At 35.2% G+C, this 27,032-nt stretch overlaps 1 protein-coding gene across 4 annotated transcripts in view; it reads left to right on the top strand.

The window, feature by feature from the left end:
- Positions 1–27,032, top strand: part of FNDC3A (fibronectin type III domain containing 3A) — a 201,173-nt gene that overhangs the window by 24,941 nt on the left and 149,200 nt on the right. For 3 of the 4 annotated variants that reach the window (XM_070239704.1, XM_023621583.2, XM_070239703.1), the window contains exon 2: positions 8,294–8,431. The exons of the other annotated variant lie outside the window; for it this stretch is intronic. In XM_070239704.1, coding sequence (XP_070095805.1) covers positions 8,333–8,431 — 99 coding nt within the window. In that variant the 5' untranslated portion in view covers positions 8,294–8,332. The remainder of the gene's footprint in view (positions 1–8,293; positions 8,432–27,032) is intronic. 4 annotated transcript variants of the gene reach the window in all.

The following is a 27,032-nucleotide window of genomic DNA, read 5'->3' as shown; positions in this document are numbered from 1 at the left end:
TAGTCTTATGATTTCACATATGGCCTTGGAGTCCCAAAATTTTTAGTTTTGTTGATTTAGACAAATTAAAAGACCAGAAAAATACATTGAATTTCTCAATCTAAATGTATCTGTTTTTCCTGTGGGTTCCTCAGTGACGCTGTGGCTGGAATCCAAATAGGATCCTTCTTTGCATTTTCTCACATAATTTTTAAGCAAGTAGAAGTGAAGTTTGAAACTCCAGGCCAAGCTCATTGTCATGATCTGACTACCTTAGATTCTTTGTCTAGGCTATTGTCATCGTAACATCAACATCCTTGGAATAGAACAAATTCAGGTAGAATGGATGGATATGAATGAGGAGGTTTAAGGAAGAAAAACTGTGGCAGAATATATGAGTAAGGAAACTAGTATAGATTAAGAATTACAGGAGTTGACTGGAGGAAAAAAAATAGTACTGTATCTAAACCTAATAGTTTTATGGACTGAATGTGTCCCCCCGCCCCCCCCCCCCCAAATTTATATGTTGAGGCCCTAACTCCCAATGTGATCATACTTGGAGGTGGACCTTTGGGAGGTATTTGGGTTTAGGTGAGGTCATGAGGGTGGAGCCCCCATTATTTATTAGTACCCTTATAAGAAGACAAAGAGGGGGCCAGCCCTGTATTGTAGTGGTTAAGTTTGGCATGCTCCACTTTGGTGGCCTGGGTTTGCAGGTTTGCATCCCAGGTTTGGACCTTCACCACTCATCAGCCATGCTGTGGTGGCAACCCACATATAAGTAGAGGAAGATTGGCCTAGATGTTAGCTTGGGGCTAATCTTCCTCAAGCAAAGAAAAGGAAGATTGGCAACAGATGTTAGGTCAGGGCTAATCTTCCTCAAAAAAAAAAAAAAAAGAAAAAAGACGAGAGCTTTCTCTTGACCATGTGAAGATACAGCAAGAAAGTAGCCATCTGCAGGCCGGGAAGAGGGCCCTCACCAAGAACCTGACCATGCTGGCACCCTGATCTTGGACTTCTCAGCCTCCAAAACTGAGAACTAAATGTCTGTTGTTTAGGCCACTCAGTCTGTGGTATTTTGTTCTAGCAGCCTGAGCTGACTAAAACAGTAATTGGTACCAGTAAGTGGGGTGCTGCTGTAACAAATTAAAAACGTGGAAGTGACTTTAAAATGGGGTAATGGGTAGAGGCTGGAAAAGTTTTGAAGCACATGCTAGAAAAAGCCAAGATTGCTTTTAAAGGACTGCTGATGGTGACTGGAGAGAGAAAAGAGGAGAGCTGGAGAGAAAACCTCCATCTTCTTAGAAAATACATAAATAACTATGAATAGAATGTTGGTAGAAATATGGATGGTAAAGGCCTTTCTGAGATCTCAGGTGGGAATGAAGAATATTGTTATTGGACAGTGGAGAAAAGGTGATCTTTACTAAAAAGGGCAAAAAAACTTGACTGAGTTGTGTTTGTATTCTAATGTTTCATGGAAGGTAGAACTTGTGAGTGATAATTGGGTATTTAACTGAGGAGGTTTCTAAGCGAAGTGTTGAAGGAGTGGCTTGATTCCTTCTCACTGCTTATAGTAAAATGTGAGAGGAGAGAAATGAAGAAGGCTTTGTTAAGCAAAAAGGAACCAGAACTTAAAAGATTTGGAAAATCCTCAGCCTATCCATATTGCAAAAAATGAGAAAGCATGTTCAGAAGAGAACACCAAGAGTGTGGCTGACCAACCACTTGATAAGGATATTAGCGTGAGTGTGGACCATGGACCTAATCAGCATCTTAACAGAAGCCAGGAAGAGAGAGAAATTATACCAGCAGAAAACACTGCCAGCTGGGACTAAAGAAAACAGAAAAATGGAATGAAGGAAGGCTGGGAACATGCATTATCCTTTAAGATAAGGGAAGAAGGACCCCAAAGGTGACTCCTGTTATCAGGGCTGCTACTCTTAACCACAGGTCTAGAGTGCACAGGCCTGAGTGGTAGGGCTGCCTCGACCTGAGTTTCCAAGGATGGGACCTCTGCCCAGCATGTTAGGGTTCTACCAAGGCAAAAGAATGTCTGTGGGGGTGATGCCACCACCCCATTGGGTTCAACGGGCAGAGCATGGAACCAAAGAGATTATTCTCAAGTCTTGAGATGTAATGGTCTTTGCCTTGCTTGTTTTAGACTTGCTTGGGGTCTGTCACCCTTTTCTAACTTCTGATATCTTCCTTTTGGAATGGGAATATCTACCGTATGTGTGTTCCGCCATTGTATTTTGGAAGCATGTAACTTAATGGTTTCACAACTGAAGAGGAATTTTGCTTCAGGATGAATTGTATGAGTTTATGTTGAAGTGAGTTAAGACTTGTGGCTTTTGGGATGGAATGAATGTACAGTGCTATATTGCTTAACAGGGATATGTTCTGCGAAATGTGTCGTTAGACAATTTTGTCATCATGCAAACATCACAGAGTGTATTTACAGAAACCTAGATGGTAATCCTACTACCCACCTAGACTGTATGGTACTAATCTTATGGGACCACGTCGTATATTCAGTCTGTCATTGACCAAAACGTCATCATGTTGTGCATGACTGTTTTGCATGCAAAAAAGACATGGATTTTAGGGGGCCAAGGGTGAAATGTATGGACTGAATGTTTGTGTTCTTTCAAAATTCTTATGTCAAAGCCCTAAGTCGTAATGTGTTGGTATTAGGAGGTGGGCTTTTGGGAGATAATTAGGTTTAATGAGATCATGAGGGTGGAGCCCCCTGCTGGGATTAGTGCCCTTATCCTCTAAGAAGAAGAAGAGAGACCAGAGCTCCCTCTCTCTTGGCCATATGAGGATACAGCAAGAAGGTGGCCCTTTGGGAACCAGAAAGAGGGCTCTCACGAAGAACCTGAGGATACTGGCACTCATATCTTGGGCTTCCCAGCCTCCTCAGGAACTGTGAGAAATAAACGTTTAAGACACCCAGCCTGTGGTATTTTCTAGCAGCCAGAGCTCAATTTGCAAATATTTTTCTGTTCCATAGATTGCCTTTTTCTCTGTTGAATGTGACCCCTGAAGCACAAAAATTTTCCGGTTTGATGTAGTCCCATTTGTCTATCTGGCCTTTGCTTTTGGTGTCGTATCCAAGAAATCATTACCACATCCTACGTCATAAAGCTTTCCTCCTGTTTTCTTCTTGTAGTATTATAGTTTTGGGTCCTACGTTTAGGTCTTTTTTTCTATTTTGAGTTAAAGTTTGTATATGGTGTAAAATAAGGATCCAGCTTCATTCTTTCGCATGTGGATATGCAGTTTTCCCATCACCATTTCTTGAAGAGACTGTTCTTCCCCCATTGAATAGTCTTGGCTCCCTAGTTGAAGATCATTTGACCGTACATATGAGAGTTTATTTCTGGGCTCTCTATTCTATTCCGTTGGTATATTTGTCTGTCTTTATGCCAGTACCACACTGTTTTGATTACTCTGGCTTTGTAATATGTTTTGAAATCAGAAAGTTTGAGTCCTCCAACTTTGTTCTTTTCCAAAATTGTTTTGGCTATTCAAGGTCCCTTGAGATTCCATACGACTTTTAGAATGAACTTTTCTATTCTGCAAAAAGTGCCATTGAGATTTTCATAGGGATTGCATTGAATCTGTAGATTGCTTTGGATGGTATGGACATCTCAACAATATTCTCTTCCATTCTATGAACACAAGATGTCTTTCCATTTATTTGTATCTTATTTAATTTCTTTAGCAATATTTTGTAGTTTTCAGTATACAAATTTTTCACCTCTTTGGTATTTATTCCTGAGTATTTTGCTCTTTCTGATGCTATTGTGAATAGAATTGTTTTCTTAATTTCCTTTTCAGATTGTTCAGTTAGTATATAGAAATGTAACTGATTTTTGTGTGCTGATTTTGTGTCTTACATTTTTACTGAATTTGTTCATTAGTTTTAGCAGCATTTTAATGGAATCTTTAGGGTTTTCTACGTATAATGTCTTGTCATTTGTGAACAGAGATAGTTTTACTTCTTCTTTTCCAATGTGGATCCCTTTTATTTCTCTTTCTTACCTAATTGCTCTGGCTGGGACTTCCATACATTGTCCAACACTGTGAATGGATGTGGTGAGGGCAAGCATCCTTGCCTCATTCCTCATCTTAGGAAAATATGTCAGTCTTTCACCACTGAGCATGGTGTTAGCTGCGGGGTTTTCATATGTCACCTTTAGTATGTTGAGGTAGTTTCCTTCTGTTCCTAGTTTGTTGAGTGTTTTTGTCATGAAAGGGTACTGAATCTTGTCAGATGCTTTTTCTCATCAATTGAGATGATCATGTGGTCCTTTTAACTTTTAAAAATAATTTTATTGATGGAGCCGGCCCCATGGCCTAGTGGTTAAGTTTGGCACACTCCACTTCGGCATCCTGGGTTCAGTTCTTGGGTGCAAATATGCACCACTTATCTGCAGCCATACTGTGGTGGCGACCCGCATATAAAATAGAGGAAGATTGGCACAGATGTTAGCTCAGGGCGAATCTTTCTCAGCAAAAAGTAATAATAATAATAATAATTTTATTGAAGTATACGCAGAGAAATGCATACTTATCAGTGTACAGCTCAATGCATAGTGTATTGGTAATTACCACGTAACAGCCTCTCAGGTCAAGACATAGAACGGTACCAGCAGCCTATAAATTGCCTTCATGCCCCTCTCAGTCCCCATCCTTTCTTTGTCTTTAAAGGCAATCACTATCCCGACTTTTGACACCATAGATTGGTTTTATCAGTTTTTGAAGTTTCTTTAAAGTTGTGCAGTGTGTATTCTCCATTTTTCACTCACATTGTATTTGTGAAATTTATCTGTGGTGTTCCCTCGATCCCTAGTTCATTAATTTTCATTGCTATATAGTCCATTGGATGGAATCAGATACAATTTACCGTTTACTGTGGAGGGACATTTAAATTGTTTACAGTTTGGGTCAATTAAAGAATAATGCTGCTGTATACCTTCTTGTACTTTTTTTTTGGTGTATATGTGCATGCATTTCTTTTTGGTATATACTAGCAGTCTAATAGCTGGATTGTAACTGGGTCGTAGAATATTTATATGTTCAACTTTGTTAGATAAAATCCAACTGATTTCCAAAGTGATTTTATGAGTTTTCACTCCCATTTCTTATGGGTATGCCAGTTGCTCCAAAGCCTCACTAATAGTTGATATTGTCAGTCTGGTTTTTTTTATCATCCTAGTGAGTACGTGGTGTTATTTCATTATGATTTTTGATTAGCTTTTTCCTAGTAATTAATGAATTTGACAATCTTTCCGTATGTTTATTGGTCTCTTAAATTTCCACTTTTGTGAAGAACATCTTCAAGTCTTTTGGAATTTTTCTTTTTTAAAAAAATCAATTGGTAAGAGACATATATATGCTAAATATTCACTCTTTTTCAATTATTTATGGTGTGAATGTCTTCTGTCTGTGGCTTGCCTTTTCATTCTAAGATATTTCTTAATGGATAGTAGTTCTTTTTGTTTTGTGTTGTTTTTGTTTTTATTTTGAGGAAGATCAGCCCTGATCTAACTACTGCCAGTCCTCCTCTTTTTGCTGAGGAAGACTGGCCCTGAGCTGACATTCATGCCCATCTTCCTCTACTTTATATGTGGGACGCCTACCACAGCATGGCTTTTTGCCAAGCGGGGCCATGTCCACACCCGGGATCCGAACCAGCGAACCCTGGGCCGCCGAGAAGCGGAACGTGCGAACTTAACTGCTGCGCCACCCGGCCAGCCCCTGGATAGTAGTTCTTAATTTTAATTAAGTTCAATATATCATTCTTTTCCTTTATGATTTAAGAAATATAATTTATACCCTGTTTAAAAAATCTTTCTCTATCCAATGACTATGAAGATATTCTTCTGTCTTTATCTTTTAGAAGCTTTTTTGTTTTACCTTTTACATTCAGATCTGCAATCTACCTGACATTAATTTTTCTAAATATTGTTTAATTTGACATTAATTTAAATTTCAGAGTGACAGAAAAGTTGCAAGAACAGTACAAAGATATTCAGCTTTTCTTCACCAGATTCCCTAAATGTTAATATTATAGTATTACTACATAGATAGTTATATATTGATGTGTAGATTTAGATAGAAACAGTGATGTATTGAGACCATCTTGTACTTGTATACAAAAGTTAATTGTTAAAAATTCAGGAATTTCCAGGTTGATTTTTGAACTATAACAGCTTGAAATAGGCCGTGGGGGAGTACTTATTCCATAAGAATTAGCAAATGCAACAAATTCCTCCTCCCCTTTTTTTTGCACATATCAAACATTACACTTTTTTAAAAAGAAACAAAATAGATGCATAACTTAAAACAAGTGGGTGTTTGTGGTCACAAGATAAAATGAGAATGTAGAAAGTAGGAATAACAAAATTAGAAGAAATTGATTGAAAGAAGAAACTGACAATGTTCTCTATGTAGAAATCAAAAGAATTTTTAGATTTCTAAATGCAACGTTTTAGTTGCATGGCCGAAGTTTCCAATTCTCATGCTTAAATAAAACCTGCTACTTTGCATATACTGTGATGGATATGGCCAAACAAGAAAGCAGTTCATAAATGAAGCTTTTGATGTATTATAGCTTTGAAAAGAATCAATTAGAATACTGTAAGTGGAATGATAATATTAAAACATAGCATGTGGCTTCAGATCCAGTGTATAATAGCACTGTTCTTGGAATTAACTGGAGGTTCAAAAGAAATTTGTATCTTTGCAAAGCTTCCAGTCCACCTCTTGAAAGCAAACTGTGGTTGTATCTTCAGCATTACTTTCTCAAACTTAAATAATAATGGTAGTTTACAGCTTTAGCTAAGCATATTATATAAAATATCACAAGTAGAATACAATGACAGATTATTCAGTGGTGGTAATTTTTCTTAATTTACGAATTAAAAAAATAAGTTACTTATAAACTTTCTCTAATTAATCGTGAGTTAGCTTCCCTAAAATAGTTCTCCTTAAACTAAATTATGTGACATGCAAGAGGGAAAATAATACATTGACTCTTTCCTGTCATGTAATTCTTTGTATATTCCACAGAGTGAAATTATTTGATTTGATTTAAAGTACTTACTGATTTTATTGGACTTTTAAAAATATAGCAGTACAGATTAAGCCATAAGTTAGATTTGTCTCTGTCTATATGTTAGGTTTAAATGGCATGCATTTTTATGAGTTAAGTAATATATAAAACATGCCATACTATGATCTTAAGTGTAAAAATCTTGAAATAGATACCTGTATGGAATATTTTTGAAAGTCTTATAGCAGTTTTTATATATCTAAATAGAGAATTGTTTTTAGGTTAAATCAACTTGTATGAGAGTTTCTGCAAAGATTTAAGATTTTAAAATAAACAAAATGAATTTAATGTCTTTTAAAAGTTAAACATCTTGACACTGCTGGATTGTAGAATGCTGCAAGCATCCAAAAATATCTGTTGCCTTTCAGTATAAGTTAGATAAAATTTATGGTGGAGCTCAGTTGTATTCGTCTTGAGTTGTGATTTGCTGACGTTTAGTTACTTGATGTTGTATATGGTAGACTAATATTGCTTATGTCAAGTCTTTTACTTTTTAGATAAGTGATTCTGTGTCTACAGGCAAAGATTCTAAATGTTTGTACTTTTATCGCTGAAATGATTTGGTTTATTGTAAAGTAGGTGTCACTTAGAAAAGAATAAAAAGACAGAATGATAGAAGACCAGTATCGAAGCTCAAAACTTAAAGGTTCTCATTCTTATCCTGAATAAATTTTTCTACCAGTTTGCTCCATCTGAAGAATCAGTGAAAAATTATAATTCTTCTGTGGTTCCTAGAGACTCATAGGGTAATGAGGGGGGATTCGGTCTTCATAATCACCTTCTCTGCTCATAGAAAAAGTTAGTGGTAGAGTTGCCTCACTCAATCATTGCATTTTAGTGCCTCTCCCAGTGTTCAGCTAGAGTAGTGGTGGTTAAATAAATATTGTATAGAGATGGAAGGGGTAGAGAGACAAGCAGACATGGAATTTAAATAGAAGCTGCTGATATATTGGCTTTAATATATCTTAATTTACTGTCTACTTTGACAGATAGTTGGTTAAGTTATAAGACATAAATTTCCTTAAATGGTCTGTTGACAGAAAAAAAAGTAGTCAACAGAGTATTGTGAAATTTCCTTTGACGGGAATATCTCTTTGGGATAAAGAATGAGACAAATCTTGAATATATTATATTTTAATATATTTTTAGGAATGTCCACACAAATGGCTATTTATTTTTGTTTTTCAGAGTTGGAGGGTTATCCGATATATTAATGTCTTATTGATAATGGCAGAACATCCACCACTGCTGGATACAGCTCAGATTTTAAGTAGTGATATTTCTCTTCTCTCTGCCCCTATTGTAAGTGCAGATGGAACACAACAGGTAAGGAACCTGAAATGTTTATTTCCCTATGTCTGGTACACATGTATTTCTTTCAGAAGAATGCAAAATTTAAAACAGAATTAAACTTCACAATAGTGGGTTCCTGTTACTTCATGTTTTAAATTCTAGTTCAAAATGTTGTTTTGGTTTCATAGGACGATGAAGTAATGAGACTGTTTTTGAAGTCGCTTCTAAAATGTCTTGCTAATTAATGTTTAAATTTCTTGTGTGTATGTTTTGTTGCCACTGAAGATGTTTTTGTTTTACTTGAAACAGTGTACTAGTCCCTGATTGTTTTTTAAGTAAGTTTAACCTTGTTCTTTAATGTTATTATAAATCATTACTTCAAATCATTATGAAGTCATACTTAATTATGTGATTAAATGACTGCCTACATTATATAATAATAAAACTTTATCTTCTTTTTCTTCCTACACTCTTCTCCTCACCAGACTTCCCCCTACCAAAGGTAAATACACAATTCTTGAGAAGCTGGTGTGTTTTTCTCCCAACCCAGAGCTTTATAAATATAGTTGTGTAGTTTCATTGACTCCTGACTCCTCCTGTAATCCTAAAGAGATGGAAATGATGGGCTTTCATAAGTACCTGTTATGTGCCATGCAATGTGCTTAATTCTTACAACTACCCTATATGGTGGAGATTTTAATACTGTAGGTGAGGAAACACAGACTAAGGACATAAATAATAATGAGGAGGAAAAGGAACATTTTGAGGGATGATTATGTAAAAAACATTGTGCTGAGAACTTTAGGATCTCATTTAATTCTTTGAACAATCCTGTGAGGTGAGTACACCTGTCCCTATATTGCAGATAAAGCAAAATGAGTTTCACAAACGCTCAAGATCATACAAAGCTTTTGCACCTAACCATTACTCATACTGCCTCCTTGGGAAAGTAAGAAAAAAAATAGTCGTATTTTGTTACTTTACAAACGTAGTATCTATAGTGGACAGTTATGATTTGCCTACAAGATAAGGGGCTACTTTGCTAACTTTGCTATTGAAAAATCCAGAGCACTTGGCTTGGGTTCTGAATTTTTCTGGTTTGTGTAAACATGGCATGAAAAGTATATCCTGATTTTAATTTTCACATGTGCTCAGATAGCTCTTAGCAGCAACTTCATTTCACTCACTTGCTTTTTGTGGTCAAATTTGTCTGTTAAGATTTTTTTCCCCTCAAAAAATAATGGACGTGGCAGATTTTCATTTACTTTGAGGCACTAGGTGTGTCTTCAGTTATCACTCTTGCCTCAGGCTGATCACTGGTTTCAGGTTGTTTATAGTCAATGCATAAAAGAATCTATTAAGCAGTTAATTATGGTCCATTGATGTTCCTGTAGTGTATAATCTGTTAAGCGGAAGAAAACAGGCTGAAACAAGACCACGATGACCTCTCAAGTCTTACTTCTCTTCTTTCCCCCAAAAGGAGAGTCTGTTGGCAGAATTTTTCTTGAAATCTTAAGAGCACCATGCCTAGCATGTATCAGTAGTGCTGTAGATGGATATAGAGAAAGAAGCTGGGAATAGAAGAATTCACTAGAACAAGATTGGAAGGAGCAGGTCGGGTCAGGGGGTCTAGAGGACAGGTTTTTAAGTAGTGTTTGAAAAATAGGTTTCAGGAAGTATAGTGAAGTCTTAAATTCTAACTAGCAGAGTGCTTTGTAGTTTGATAGGGAAAGAGATAAAGATGAGTGGAAAGAGCACAGGACTTGGTTGATAGAGGTAGATTTGCTTCAGGTGACCAAAGACAAGTTATTTAACTTCTGTATGTTTGATTCACTATAAAACAGAGGTTATAATAGCTTCTTAGGATAGCTGTAGCTATGAGGGTGAAGTGAACCTGAAGGAGCTCAGTAAAGTTTTGCTGAAACTGAATTGAAGCACTCAATAAATGTTTAAAAGACTGCAGGAACTATAGATCTGCCAGTCAGGACTTAAAGTAGAGATAGTTATAGTAAGCAGTGGATCAAAAACTAAGAGATAGTTATGAAGGATACATACTAAGGTATAAATGTAAAAGAATGGACCAATAGCTGTGGTAACATATAAGGAACTAACAAAAATAGGTAATATTTAGAGGTGGGAGGTTAATAAACTTGACAACAGACATTTGTCTTAACTTAGGAACTTGTTGGTATGCTAAGCATGGCCAAGTTAGAGCTTGCCTGTGGAGATGTGACACCGGTTGGTTGGTGCCTGGAGTAAAGAAGCAAACTAAGAGAGACTTCCTGATAGGGAAGTGTCATGTACATGCATGATATTAAAAATTCAGATAACAGTTTTTCCCTTGTGTTGACTTTCTTGGGAATACTGTACTGTTTCTTGGGAATATATTATGGAATGATTACTCTTCCACCTCTTGAGATCAAATTAATGTCTTCTATTTGGCTCTCCAGATTATCTCTCTTCATCAATATTTTCTGGTTTTATATAGTAAATGTCTTTGATAGTATGTCATATACAGTGGGTCTTTTGGGTTATGAATTATACTAGAGAGAATCCCTCCTGACATCATTGCTACTAGTGGTGCTTTTAGGGAGGCTGTAATAGATATTTATCATTCATTTTGACTGGCAGCATCTGAACAGTCTTCTGTTTGTAGAATCCTCATCCCCCCCCCCATTTTTATTAATAAACTTTATTTTTAGAGCAGGTTTAGATTTAGGTTGTCTCATACTACCTCTTCCACACAATTTCCTCTATTATTCACATCTTGTATTGGTATAATATATTTGTTACAATTAATGAGCCAATACTGATACATTATTATTAAATAAATTCCACAGTTTACATTAGGGTTCACTCTTTGTATCCTACAGCTCTATGGGTTTTGACAAATGTATAATGTCATATATCACCATTACAGCATCATAGAGAAAAGTTTCACTGCCCTGAAAATCCTCTGTGCTCCACTTATTTATCCCTCCCTTGGTCTTCCTCTCCACTCCCCAAACCCTTGGCAACCACTAATACTTTTACTTTCCCTATAATTTTATCTTTTCCAGAATGTCATATAGTTGGATTCATACAGTATGTAGCCTTTTTAGACCAATTTTTTTCACTTAGCAATATGGTCTAGACAGTTACTTTTTGTGTCATAATAGCTCATTTATTTTTAGTATTGAAGAATACTTCATTGTATGAATGTACATGTTTGTTTATCCATTCACCTGTCGAGCGACAGCTTGATTGTTTCCAGTTTTCGGCAATTATAAATAAAGCTGCTCTAAACATTCATGTGCAGGTTTTTGGATGGACATAAGTTTTCGGTTCAATTGGGTAAATACCTATGAGCATGGTTGCTGGATCAAATGGTAAAACTATGTTTAACTTTGTTAGAAATTGCCAAACAGTTTTCCAAAGTGGCTGTACCATTTTGCATTCTCAAGCATGTGCTTGATTTGAGATTATATCCTTTCCTGAGAGAGAAGGTGAAGCATATATATGAGTGCTATGCTGCCCTCTTAGAACCTCCAAATCTGCTTTAGGGAATTTGAGCTTCAAGCACAAGTGGTATACTTCTAGCTCTATTCACTGTTGCCCCCATCAGAAGAAGATTTCAGATATTTTGGTTTCTTGTGTGGTTCAGCACTTTACTAATTTAACTTTATATTGTGTAATCTCTACTCATTTACCTTCCAAAAGGATTGAATGCATTTAAACTTATACTTAAGACCTTTTAAAACTCAGTCTCTACCCATCTAGCTTCTTTATCAGAATCTTCTGCATTTCATTAATCTTTTTTAATTATTATTTTGTAACTGTCTCGCTTGTACCTGTGGGATATTAGTTTATGGAGGTGACTGAGTAATGACGTGGGAGAGGCTAATGCTATTGAAAGGAAATTTTTATTACTTATATTTCCTAAAAGAGAGACATGGCATGCCACCTGGGCCACAGGGAAAGCATTAGGTTTTGATCAGGAGCAAGAGGAAAGACAGCCTAGGCGAAAGCCATTATTGGTGTTTCCGCAGGAAAGGCAAAGCAGGGTAGAATAAACAGTTTAGGATTGGCTAGCTTCAATAATTGTGGGAGACAAGAAATTACAAGTATTGGTGAAGATACAGAGAAAAAGGAAACTTTGTGCATTGTTGGTGAGAATGTAAATTGATGCAGTCACTATGGAAAACGGTATGGAGTTTCCTCAGAAAGTTAAAGAGCTACCATATGATCTAGCAATTCCACTTCTGGGTTTTTACCTGAAGGAAACAAAATCACTATCTTGAAAAGTTATCTGCACCCCATGTTCGTTGCAGCATTATTTATGAAAGCCAAGATACGGAAACAACCTAGGTGTCCATCAGTGGATGAATGGATAAAGAAGTTGTGTACACACACACACACACACACACACACACATACAAGGAATATTATTCAGTCATAAGAAAGAAGGAAATCTTGCCATTTGCCACAGTATGAATAGACCTTGAGGGCATTAGGCTAAATGAAATAAGTCAGACAGAGAAAGATAAATACCATACGATCTCACATATAGGTGGAATCTAAAAACAAATCCCAACTCATAAATACAGAGAACAGATTGATGGTTGCCAGAGGCGAATGGTGAGGGGTGAGGGGTGGGCTAAATGGGTAAAGATGGTCAAAGGTTACGGACTTCCAGTTATAAGATAAATAAGTCCTGAGGATATAATGTACAGCATGGTGACTATAGTTAACAGTACTGTTATTGTATATTTGAAAGTTGCTAAGAGAGTAGATCTTAAAAGTTCTCATCACACACACACACCAAAAATTGTAACTCTGTGGTGATGGATGTTAACTCAACTTGTGGTAATCATTTTGCAACGTATTCCTATATCAAATCACTATGTTGTACACTTAAAACTAATACAATGTTATATGTCAATTATATCTCAATAATAAAAATCAAATAAATAATTCTGGCAGGCTTTGGGCTATATAGGTGATCTTTAGTTGCCTGGTAATTGACACTAGGATGATTAGGGCAAGAAAAATATTGGCTTGTGTCTAAGAGTCCAATAAGGAGTTGGTTAAAGCTGTAGACTCAGAATTGATTGGTTTGCATATGAGAGATGTGTTCCTGGCCAAGCCCTTTGCTATCTTTAAGAACTGGTTAGCCCTGGCAGGGGCAGTCTGTCCCTAGCCAGATCAGCCACAAATGCCAGAGTATCAAGAATACAGAAAATAAAAAGATAGAGTTTATATAATTGGCCCTGTGATGAATGGATGCCAAATAGACCAGTACAGAATCTAAGAAAACACAGAACGTGCCCTCAACTTACTCTTTTCAAAACCTGTTTTAAATTGTGAACTATAACATATATAGAGAAGTACATAAAATATAGTTTTGCCTATCCTTGATCTTTACCTAAATTAACCTTTATTGTAACTATTCTTTTGTGTCTTTCTGAGTTCAGTGTTGTTTTTAAGATTATTGTATGTAGCTGAAATTTGTTCTTTTTCGTTGCTGTATAGGATTTCATGTATGAATATACCAAATATACTCATTTATCTGTTCTATTCTTGATGGACATCTGTGTGGTTTCTAGTTTTGGATTATTATCAATGATGTTGTTTTCTCTTTTTGATTTGTCAAAACTCTTGTTATATGTTCTAGCTATAAACCTTTTGTCAGTCATCGGTGTGGTGAATATTTTCTCCTATCCTCACTTTTTTCCACTCTCTTTAGTGTCTTTTGATGACAGTTCTTAATTTTAATATAGTCAAATTTATCAATTCTTTCCATCTAGAGTTAGTGTGTTGTTTCTTGTTCAAGAAATTCTTCCCTACACTAAGGCAATGAAAATATTTTTCTGCAATATCTTCTAAAAAGTATAGTTTTTTTTTTTTATCCAAAGGCTGTTGGAGTTCAGCTTCTTTTTTTTTTTTTATGCTTTTTCTCCCCAAATCCCCCCAGTACATAGTTGTATATTTTTTTAGTTGTGGGTCCTTCTAGTTGTGGCATATGGGATGCCACCTCAGCATGGCCTGATGAGCGGTGCTGTGTCCATGCCCAGGATTCAAACCGGTGAAACCCTGGACCGCTGAAGCAGCGTGTGCAAACTTAACCACTCGGCCACTGGGCCAGCCCCTAAAAAGTGTAGTTTTGCTTTGAGCATTTTATTGTAAAGTCTACTGGAGTTGATTTTTGTGAATTGTGTCAGGCATGGGTCCAGTTTGATTATTTTTCCATATGTATGCTGACATCTCAGCACCATTTATTGAGAAGACTATCATTTTCCTATTGTTCTATAGTGATACTTATGTCATAAATTGTGACCATATATTTGTAGAATTGTTTTTCAATTTTTAATTCTATTCTGTTGGTCTGTTTGATTATCCTGGTTGCCGAAAATACACCAAGACTTTAAATTAAGTCTTAGTAACTGATAGGGCAAACCATCCCACTTTGTTGTTCTTTGAGAGTGTCTTGATATATTTGCCTTTGCATTTACACGTAAATTTTAGAATTAGCTTATTAATACACACACACACCCTGCTGAGATTTTGATTCAGATTACTTTGAATCTGTTGATCAATTTAGGAAAGAATTGACGTCTTCACAATATTGAGTCTTTCAGTCCTTGAAGTTGATGTTGATATATCTATGCTATTATAGATTGTGTGTGTGAAATTTCATGTTCTGTTGTTGGTAAATAGAAATACAGTTTATTTTTGTATATTGCTTTAATATCCTGCTGGATAATAATTATTATATTTTGATTAATTGTAATAATTTGTAGGTTCTTTTGAATTTTCTATGTATAAAATCATATCTGCAAATAATGGCAGTTTTTTCCTTCCTTTGTAATCCTTTACCTCTTTTTTTTTTTCTTCATTATTTCTAAGACATCCAGTGTAATGCCGAATAGAAGTGGTAATGATAGGCATCCTCATTCTTGGTCTTAAAGAGAATGTTTTTAGCATTCTATCATTAAGCATGATGTTTATTATAGATTTTTATAGATATTCTTTTTTTTTTCCTTCTTCTTCTTATCCCTAAAGCCCCTCAGTACGTAGTTGTATATTCTAGTTGTAGGTCCTTTTGGTTCTGCTATGTGAGACACCACCTCAGCATGGCTTGATGAGTGGTGCTAGGTCTGTGCCCAGGAGCCGAACCAGCAAAACCCTGGGCCTCTGAAGCAGAGCGTGTGAATTTAACAACTTGGGCACGGGGCCAGCCCCTATAGATACTCTTTATAAGCTTAAGAAGTTCCATTCTATTCCTTGTGTCCTTAGAATTTTTTGCCATAAATGGATGTTGAATATTTTTAGTTTTTTTCTTCATCTTTTAAGATGATCATGTTTCTCCTTTAAATTTTGATATAATAATTTGCATTGATTTTCTAATGTTTAACTGATGATGTATGCCTGTAGTAAATGTAATTTGGTTGTGATATGTTGTTCTTTCTGTATATTGCTGGATTTGGGTATGCTAATATTTTTTCTAGGACTTTATGTTTAGTCTATGTTCGTGAGTGAGATTAACCTATAATTTGAGTTTTTCCTAATATCCTGTCTGTGGTATCAAAGATATGCTAGTCTCATAAAATAAATTGGGGAGTATACCCTTTACTTTTTTCCTATTATCTATGTAAATTTGTATAAACTTAAAATTATTTCAGTAGAACCTGTTCAGTGAAGCCTTCTGGTCTAGAGTTTTCTTTGACTTAAGTATAGAAGTAATGAAATAAATCAAACTTATACTATTAATACTTTTGTGTTATGTTTGGAAATGTGTTAATATTACTGAGATAATCTGTATATATTTGGTACTTAAGCAGTGTTAAAATCTTTAAGAAAATTTGAGTTTTATTACATTTATAAGTTTACTAAGAACTGTTTTGCACTTAATGATTGTGATAAGGCATTTGAAGCATTTAAAAGAAAATAAATACTTTAATCTTATTAATGCAGATTAAAATGTTTAAGAGGAGCAAAGCTGGAGAAAGAAAATGTTGTAGTAATAGATGAAAACAAAAAACTTGAATTAAGGTCAAATTAATGATATACAAATTGGGAAATATTAGGGAGGTAGAATTGACCAGAATTGGTGAACTGGCCATAGAACAAAACTGAGAGAGAGGATAGGAATTTTTCCAGGGCTTTTCTTTGAATATTTAGGTGGATGGCAAGGCCATGTTCACTAAGATAAATCTTATCAGTTAGGATAAGCAAGGTTACTTCACGGTAGCAAACAGCCTGTGAATCTCAATAGTTTACCGAAAGATTTATTGCTCAAACTACATGTCCCTCACTGGTCATTAGTGGCTATGCTCCACCTAATTTTCACTTGAGATCCACCCTCTATGTAGAATGTTGCTGGTATCATGGCAGAGATCATGGTGAACTACATATTGTCCTCTATCCATGTTTCATTGACTAGTGCAAGTCTCATGGCCAAACCTGCCATCAGTGGGGTGGGGAAGGATGATCTTACCCTAGGGAGAGGCAGAAAATAGTACAGCCTAATACAATAAGGAAAACAGAGAAGTAGCAGCATGTTTGGGGTTTGAGACAGTACAAGAGAACTTCAATTGAATTTGAGATGTTTTGGGGATATATGAGTAGAAATAATAAAAATAATAGCAGTTACCATTTGAGCTCTTGCTATGTGTCAGATACTGAGTCAGGTCCTTTACAGAAATCCTTATTTTGTTTAATCTTTGTAACAGTCCTAAGAAGTGCTTCAATATTCTGATTTTAGAGAAACTAAAAATTAGAAAGGTGTTAAGTTACTTGGTACTAGGGTAGGTATAATAGCTTCTGAAAGGCAGAAACTAGGATTCAAAGCCAGGTCCCTAAGACTCCTAATCATATATCATTGTCTTAATCACTATAATAATAGGTAAATTAATGAATTAGAGTTCAAGAGGAAGATCTGATTTGAACCAGAGATATGGAAGTCATCAGAGTATTAAGGGTAGTGAAGCCATAGGAATGAATGAGTTGATTTGTACTGAGGGGATTTTGATTTGGTGTAGGGGGAAATGTTAGTTATTTCTGCTGGAGCACCTTGTGAGTTGGCCTATGATGCCAAAATGAAATTAGGTTTATACTGTACCTTGACTTGAACTTGTTGAAGCTTTTCAAAGCCCCTCGTGGGCATCTCCCACCTTTTCCTTTCAAGGTTTTTGGTCAACTTCTTGGTTTCCCCAGTTGTTATCATCACCTCTGGCAACTGTGATCTTAAAACACCTGCCACTGATTGTTTTAGTCATGCTTCCTAGGGTGAGAGCTGTTTGCTGTGAGAGAGCTCTGAGACAGGTCAAATGAAGGCAAGACCTGCGAGAGGGTGTTTCCAGGAAATTGCCAGACAAGTCAAATAATGGTAATTCTTTGGAGATGGGACTTTTGTGGAGCTCCAAATCCATTTTGTCCCCTTCAGTGACTGCTAGTCTGCTGGATTTCATTGCTACTGTGATTTTGAGGCTATTGGTTTTAAGGCTACCATGAAGCCAGAGAGCAAGAAGAGAATAGGGCAAATTTAAATGGCACAAAACTTGCTCTATGTACCAGGATTCAGCTGTTTTCCTTGAAGGAATTGTTGCAAGCCTTTGGTTAATTTCCAGTTCTGAAAAAATTGATTTTCACCATTTTTGCCTGTACCGTTATGCATAGCTTAACAGTGGGGATACATTCTGAGAAATGCATTGTTAGGCAATTTTGTCATTGTTCGAACTTCCTAGATTGTGCTTATACAAACCTAGATGGTGTGCCTACTACACATCTAGGCTATATGGTACTAATCTTTTGGGACCACCATCGTATATGCTCTGTGTCGTTGACTGGAATGTCATTATACAGCACATAACTGTATTCTCATTGCTTTTATGGAGGAGTGGAGTTTTTAAAAGCTCATACTCTACCATTCCTGGTGGCATCATCCAAAAATGGGGTTTTTAATTAAATAAAACGTGCAAAATGATCAGATCATTTCATTTTCTAGTGTCAGTTTAGATTTTTTTATTGACATCTATCTTTGGAAAACAGTGTTTACGTACCAACATGTATGAAATAATCTTTACATTATATAAATACATGACTGTGTAGAATAAAACTTGCTTCAAAGCCAGCCTGCTGCATGAATAATTGTAAAAAGAAGGCATGTTTTCATCTGACTCAAATCTTTACTTAAGAAACTCAGAATAAATAAACCATCGGTCACTAAATTTCTTTCCTTGCTTGGACTCTTGATTGAGAATTGTTTCGAAAGTATTCAGAGCCTTTTTGTCCAGAGGGCACTAGGGACGAACCAAAACAGCAAAGCAAGTGAAAATAAAGGTGTTTCTCCCTTTCTACACCACCTAAAACAAATCCTAAAATGTTAGTTTCTGACATTAGCTTTTATCTGATGCTACTTTGGATTAAAATTTATCTTCTTGGAAGTCTTGTTTGGTTTAAATGGAAATAAGAAGGAAAATCTTCACTAATAACCAAACATCAGATATAAGAACTTTAAAAAGTGATCACATTTTTTAGTTTAAAAAGTTGTAAATATACATTAAAAATTCTGATAGCTTAAATACCAAACTGTAAACAGTAAATCTTAGGGGTGAGATTACTGAGACTCTAAAATAATAGCTCACACCTAACAGTAATTTTGTGCACCGGAATTCTAATCCAGACCCTCAATCATAAAAATTTCGTGGCCCAAATTAGTCTTCTAACTGCTCTATAGCTTTGCCTGGCAAACAAAATTGCTATTTTCTAAATTTTTCTTTCTTAGAGGCTTTTGGAAAGGCTATAATTGAAACATTAAGCCAGTCTCTTCTTTCCCATTAGTCTCTCCTGCATGTCTACACCGTGCCACTTTCTATGACATTTCATGAGAAAGTCAAATACTTTTTATAAATTCCAGTATTAACAATTAACTTTTCCTTAGAGATAGTATAAAAAGCCTTACACACTAGGTACAGATCTGAAAATCTGCTTATATTATCACATTTTTATAAGAACATATTATTAAAAGTTAACTATAATATTTAGGTATGCTACTCTGGAAAAAAAATCAGCTTCACATATTCAAGTGCTATCTATGTGCAAAATACTGCACTGATTCTTGTTCTAAGGTGTAAAATCAGACATAAATTGGTTGTAAATTTTAAGGTAGTCTATTTAAAGAAAAAAGGCTTCCTATAGTATCAATAAAAAAGCAAACAGAGTTACGGAGAATGTTAACAAACTGGAAGTTATTTTTATATTTAACAAGAAACAATAAAATAATGTTGTTGAATGACTGAGACCAATATCATTTCATTTATTCGCTTTTAAGGTATATATCTCTTCCCATTTCCAAGAAAATAAAAGTTGGCAAATTATTTTGTGTTTTACTGACAAATTATTTCATCTGAAAAATGTCTAGCAAAATATTTTCATGTAATTCGAGCTAATATGACAGTTATCAATTAAAATGTTGAATATTTTTAGTGTTTTAATGAATTGTATATATATATACATTTAAGCCTATTGTGAAAGACAGGGTCATCAAACTCTAAAGGGAATAACATCTTAAAGAAGAAACATAACGGTCATGGAATTTTCATGGATTCTGGTCTAAAAATAATTGACGTTCTATTAAATCAACTTACTCTACAATTAGGATAATTCCTATGTTTCTAGTTATGTGACTGTAGTTAGTCCACTCCTGTGACCTAGAATCCTGTATAAATTGTTGACTTTTAAGAAATATAGTTTGGCTGAAGTGAGGAAGAAATAAAGAATAACTTGTAAGCAGCATTGAGTAAATAGGGAAATACACTCAAGTGAAAATTATCTGGACAATTCTAAAATTTTTTTAGAGTGAATCTGAGTATAAACTTCTATAATAAGAGATAGTAAGTGAAAAAAAAGGAATCCTCTTACAAAGGTGATTTTTCCCATGATCTTTTATATGTTCTTACATTAGCTTCATACAAAGCAAGATTTTTGTGGTCAAAAATTGTACAGATGTTTGTGGAAACAGAAGTTGTATTCTCCTCTTTCAACCCTCATAACATTTCCCTTTCAGTAATAAACCATGGTGATTATATATTCAAAGTACTGTTGTATATTTTCTTACCACCAGATAGAATGCTCAAGATTTAGATTCCTAAAATGCTGCATTTGTGTGATTTTTCAAAAAAGAACATTTTGAGGGCCGGTCCTGTGGCCAAGTGGTTGTGTGCTCTGCTTTGGCCACCTGGGGTTTCTCCAGTTCGGATCCTGGGCACAGACATAGCACCACTCATCAGGCCATGCTGAGGCGGCATCCCACATGCCACAACTAGAAGTACCCACAACTAAAAATATACACCTGTATACCGGGGGGCTTTGGGGAAAAAAAGGAAAAATAAAATCTTTAAAAGAAAAAAACATTTTGAAAATAGGACACATATGCACACACATATACATACATGACAGACAAGTATACAATAAATTATAAACAGGGACTGACCCCAAAAAGAAGAGTTGACATTTTACCATACACCCTTTTGTACTGTTTGAATATTTTTTAATCTTATAAATTTATTACTTTTTTAATTTAAAAAAAAGCTCTAACAATTGAAAAAAGGTTAAAAAAAAAAACCCCATGTACTTTCAAATGTCAGGAAAAAAAATTTTGGACAAATACTTACCTATCTGTTAATAGTGGTTCTTTTTCTTAGAAGAAAGAGGTTGGTTGGCAAGGAGTGGAAAGACAAATTTTGCTTTATCTGAACTGTTTAAATTTTAAGAATGTTTTTAAGACCAATATACATTGAAAAGTGCACAAATCATTTCTATACCGCCCCATAAAAAAATAAAGTGAACATAGCCCCTATCTCTACCCTCCAGTCAAGAAGTGGAGCTTTACCAGCACCCCCAAGATACTCCTCCCTTGTACCCCTTCCCAAGAAGTACTCCCTCTCTGAAGCAGTATCTCCTTTTTCCTCCCCAAACCTAAGATTAGTTTTGCCGTTTTTGAATTTTATATAAACAGAATTATACAGTATGTATTATTTTGTCTCTGGTTTCTTTTGCTCAACAATTCTTGTATGAAATTCATCCATGTTACCACGGGTAGGATAGTATTTGCTGCCTAATATTCCATTATTTGACTATACCCTAATTGTTTCATTCTACTGCTGATGGAAACTTGCATTGTTTTCAGTTTTTGACTATCATAAATAATTCTTAAAGAACATTTCTTGTACATGGCTTTTGTTGTTCATGTGCATGCATTTCTTTTGGGTATATATCTAGAAGTGGAATGCAAGGGTCATGAAGAATATGAATGTTCAGATAGTAACTGCTGTTATTTTTATTTATGTCTACTTATGTATCCCAAAATATCTTAAAATTCAGTTGAACTCCTCTCATACTCCCTCAAACACAAAACTTACTTCTTCTATCTTCCTTATTGTAGATGACTATTATTTTCCCCCAAATATCGGCTGCCTTTCTGTAGGCTAAGATTATCCCTCCTCCCCTCACCACAAAACACCCCCCAATTGATGGTAAAAAAGATTTCCAAAGAGACTGTACCAGTTTACATTCCCACCAGCACTAGTTGGCAGTTGCTCTGCAGTCAGATCAATATTTGAAATTATCTTTTTCATTTTACCTATCATGGTGGATGTATTTACTGTTTGAATTTTAAAGGGAATATTTACATACCTCCTGTGTGAACAAAAATAAATTTTAAAAATGAACAAGAACATTTCCTAAGTTTGGGGATTTTGGTTTTTTGGTGAGCGATGTGGGGAGAGTCATCTTCTCTATAACAATGTTGAAAATAATTGGTTCTGATGAGTTCAAAATTAGCCACCTCACAGTGTTGTTTTGTTGTTTAATAATCATTATTTTAAAGTAGTAGTTCATGTTTTCCCCATTTTCTCCCTTCCTCAAAATGTGATTAGAAAAAAATCTTTTATTGCCACCACTGATATTTTCTTTAGTATTTTAAGTTGTCTCCTAAATATCTTCCTTTTGCCTGTTCCACATGGATAGGTGGAATCATGAAATCATGGAATCATGATTGTGTGACAAATCATTAGATTTAAAATTGTTTAGATACGGTGGTTAGTTTTGAAATAGGGCTTTTTTAGGAACTGAAATACGGTTCATTTTCACAAACACTACTGGGTTAAGTTGTATAAGAAATATTAGATACAGGATACAATTTTTGCTCCTAAAGATTTACAATTAAGTGTTTGAGTATTACCCTCCTCCCCCCAGTAGATACGTGCAGTATTATAAACAGTATATGGGTAAGGGCCAAAAGTGATTTGGAAGGCTATTCTCATCACTATTGCCTTGGAAATACTTGATTATACTTGGAAAAATTGTTTTCTTTTTCCAGGATTTCAGCATGGCTCTAAATTATCCATTATGCCTTCATCTTGGGGAATGTCTGAATAAAATACCTATTATTTAACTAGTAAGCATCAATTCCAGTGTCTCATATGTATCTATAAACATATTATTAACCACTTAATAGTCTATATACCTATGTAATATTAAAACTGGCATTTTAAAGCTAAAAGAGCTGGTACTTAACTGGCACATTAGTTGAGTGCTTATTGTATAAAGAAAAGAATTTCATATTAGCTGCAGAGTTGGCCACAAAGAGTGTCTGTATACAAACAAAGTACCCTATCTTCTTGGGAGTGACTCATGGGACTAATTAAAAGTTTTGGGGAAGAAAGGAGATTGGAGCTGTGTTTCAAAGGAGAGAAATGCAAATTAAAACCTCAATGAGGGTGTAAATATTAAGAAGTCTGACAATATGGTAAGGCTGTGGAGCAATGGAATACCTCATGCACTGCTGGCACAACCATTTTGGGAAATGATCTGGCAATATTTAATAAAGCTGCAAAAGTGCATACCTAAAATCTAACATATATACTTCTAGACATTTATCCTACAGAAAATCTTATACACGTATACAAGGGCACATGTGCAAGAATATTGCATATTTTTTTGTAATAATGAAAGAACTGGAAACAATGTAAATATCCAATAGTAGAGAAATGAGTAGAATTTAGAGGATTCATAAAATGAAATACTAGAATACTATACACCAGTATTCCATCATATGAATCTATACACTGGATAAATCTCAAAAATACAACATTGAGTAAAACAGCAAATTAGAAAGGGATGTATAAGACATGATACCACTGATAAACAAAAAAACCTCACAAAACAATAGTATCTACTAACAGTGGATGTATACTAGCATGCATATTAAGAATATTAAAACAAGGATGAGAAAAGTATACTTCCAAGTTGAAAAAAAATCTGTAAATGTATATTTCTTTTTCAAAAGAGTATCAGAGGCAAATTTGGCAACATAAATCTGGTTAATTCTGGAAAGTAATGGATGCAGTACTCTCTGCTTTTCTCTGTTTGGAATGAAAGACATAAGCTTAGATATTGTGGATAGAGTTGTTGATAAAGAGTTTTGAATGCTATGTTCTAAATTTTGTATTTGAGATAATAAGCAGTAGCTAATTGTTAAAGTTTCCAAAGTAGATTAATGAAATGATGAGAATTACCCTTGAGGAAAATTATTCTATTTAACTACATAATTAAGTGGAATGGAGTGGGGAGACACCAGAAAAAGGAATGATTGGCTTATCTATCCACCCTCCCCACCAGGCATAAAGTAATGATGATTTTGAGAATGCCAGTTGTGAAAGTGTGTATGAAAATGAGTATGATGAGATTACGGAATTTTCAAACTGAAAAAGAGTACAGAAAAAATAGTCCAGTTCACATTATTACACACGGAAAAACTAAATAAAGCTCACAGCTAACTAACTTATCCAGGGTTACACACTGAGTTGCAGAGTTGTAACACTATAATCTAGGTCTTCTGATCCTCAGTCTAAGTCACTTTGGAGTAAGAAAGGAAATTGAGTTTAAATTCAAAATTTGAAAACACTTGGTTCTAGGTAAATGGTGCTTCACTTGATACTAATAAAGCAATTTAGAAATGGTAGCACTTGGTTAATGAATGCCTTTTCAGCAGTTTCCTTGTCTTCAGTAAGACTGTTCACAAGACAGTGACGAGTCCATATGAAGAAATAAAGAGCACCAGTAAAAATAACTACCTAGGTAAATTTAAAAGACTGTATAAATATATTTTGTTTTTAATTATTTTCTTCTGATTTAAAAGACATTTTTCTAAAGCGGTAATTATGTACACTGTGTTGATTGGCTTATAATGTATTAAGATATAATTAGTATTATAATAACACAAAGGAGGGGACAAGGAACTGAGTCATAGAGGCTCAAAGTTTTTATATACAATTAAAATTAGGTTGGCATTAATCTGAATTAGATTGTTATAAGTTAAAAGGTTAATTGTAATCCCCAGGGCATCAAATAAGAAAATAACTCAAGAAATATATAGTAAAAGAAACAATAAGAAAATTAAAATGTAACACTAGAAAATGTTTAGCACCCAGAAAAGGCAGTAATAGAGGAATTGAGGAACAAAAAAAGACATAATTACATAAAGAAAATAAATAGCAAAATGGCAGAAGTAAATTACACTTTGTTAGTATTTCCACTAAACGTAAATGAATTAAACATGACAATGAAAAGACAGAGAGTGACAGAATGGATAAAAAACCCCTGATTGATGTGCTGGATCTACAAGGTATGCTTTTTAAATCAAAGACACAAGTAGGTTGAAGTTAAAAGAATGGAGAAAGATATGCCATGCAAACTATAACCAAAAAACTGGTGAAATGACTATATTAGTATCAGACAAATAGACTTTAAGACAAAAACTGTTACTAGAGACAAGGACATTTTATAATGATAAAAGGGTCAATATCCACCTAGAACAGAGGCACAAAATACCTGAAGTAAAAATTGATAGAATTGAAGAGAGAAATAAACAATTGAACAGTAATAGTTGGAGACTTCAGTACTCCACTTTCAGTAATGAATAGAACGAGGCAGAAGATCAACAAGGAAATAGAAGACTTGAACAACACTGTAAACCTACCATATCTAACAGACATCTATAGAACACTCCACACAACAGCAGAACAGTCTTCTCAAGGGCACACGGATCATTGTTTATGATAGATTATATACTGGGCTGTAAAACAAATCTCATAAATTTTAAAAGATAAAAATAACACAAAGTATGTTCTCCAAACAAAATGGAATGGAATTAGAAATCAGTAACAAGGAAATTCGGGAAATTCACAGATATGTGGAAATTAAACTGTATATTCCTAAATGACCAATGGGCCAAAGAAGAAACAAGGGAAATTAGAAAATACTTGGAGTGAATGAAAACAAAAACCACAGCATACCAAAATTTATGGGATACAGCAAAAGCAGTGCTTAGATGGAGATTTTTAGCTTTGAAAGCCTATGTTAACAAAGAAGAAAGTTCTCAAATCAGTAACCGAACATTCCATCTTAAGAATCTAGAAAAATAAGAGCAAACTAAACCCAAAGCAAACAAAAGGAAAGACAGTAAAGGTTAGAGTGGGGATAAATGAAATAGAGAATAGAAAAATAGACAAAAATCAGCCAACCCAAAAGTTAATTCTTTGAGAAGATCACGAAATTGCCAACCCCTTAAACAGACTGAGCAAGAAGAAAAGAAGACTCAGTTTAGTAAAATCAAGAATAAAAGCAGAGACGTTATTATAGATCTTACAGAAATAGAAAGGATTATTAGGGAATACTTGAACAATTATACGCCACCAAGTAGATAACCTTGATGAACTGGACAAATATCTAGAAAGACACAAACTACCAAAACTGACTTAAGAAAAAATAGAAAATCTGAATGTAGCTGTAGCAAGTAAAGTGATTGAGTTTAACCAAAAAACTCTTCACAAAGGAAAGCCCAGACCCAGATGGCTTCATGAATGAATCCCTCCAAATGTTTGAAGGAGAATTAATATCAAACCTAAAGCAAAGACATCACAAGAAAACTGCAGACCAATGTTGCTTATGAACATAGACACAAAGTCTTCAACAAAATGCTAGCAAACCAAATCTAGCAAGGTATAAAATGTATTGCACACCACAAATAAGTGGGATTTATCCCAGGACTGCAAAATGGGTTTGCAAAAGGCATTCCTGGACCAAATTCCAATGTTTGTGTGTGGAGGCTTCGCCACACCAACAAGCAGTTCTTGGACACCAGCAGGATGTCCAAGAATTCACTTCACACAAGACAACCCTCAGGTCCCAGGTTGTGCCCTGTACTTCTCACCAACTGGCTATAAATCAGGTTCCCGTGGTTGCCCTCCTCGGGTTCAATTAATTTGCGAGCATGGCTCACGGAACTCAAGAAAACCCATTTACTCACTAGATTACTGACTTATAAAGAATATTAAAGGATACGAATCAACAGCCAGATGAAGAGTACAAAGGACAAGGTCCTGAACAAAAGAGCTTCTGTCTTCATAGAACTTGGGGCCCAGCTCAGGCATGTGGAAGCATCCTGGTTCTCCAAGAGGGAAACTCTCCAAAAAAGGGGGCTGATGGGCTGTCCTTTTGGGTTTCTATGGAGGCTTCATTATGCAACCATTATTGACCAAGTCATTGGCCATTGGCAGTTGATTCAATCTCAAGCCTCTAGTCACATGGCTGG

This window comes from Equus caballus, chromosome 17, assembly GCF_041296265.1.
Source record: "Equus caballus isolate H_3958 breed thoroughbred chromosome 17, TB-T2T, whole genome shotgun sequence".
NCBI lineage: Eukaryota > Metazoa > Chordata > Mammalia > Perissodactyla > Equidae > Equus > Equus caballus.
Note: the sequence above shows the minus strand (reverse complement) of the source record. Positions and strands in the feature narration are given on the sequence as shown.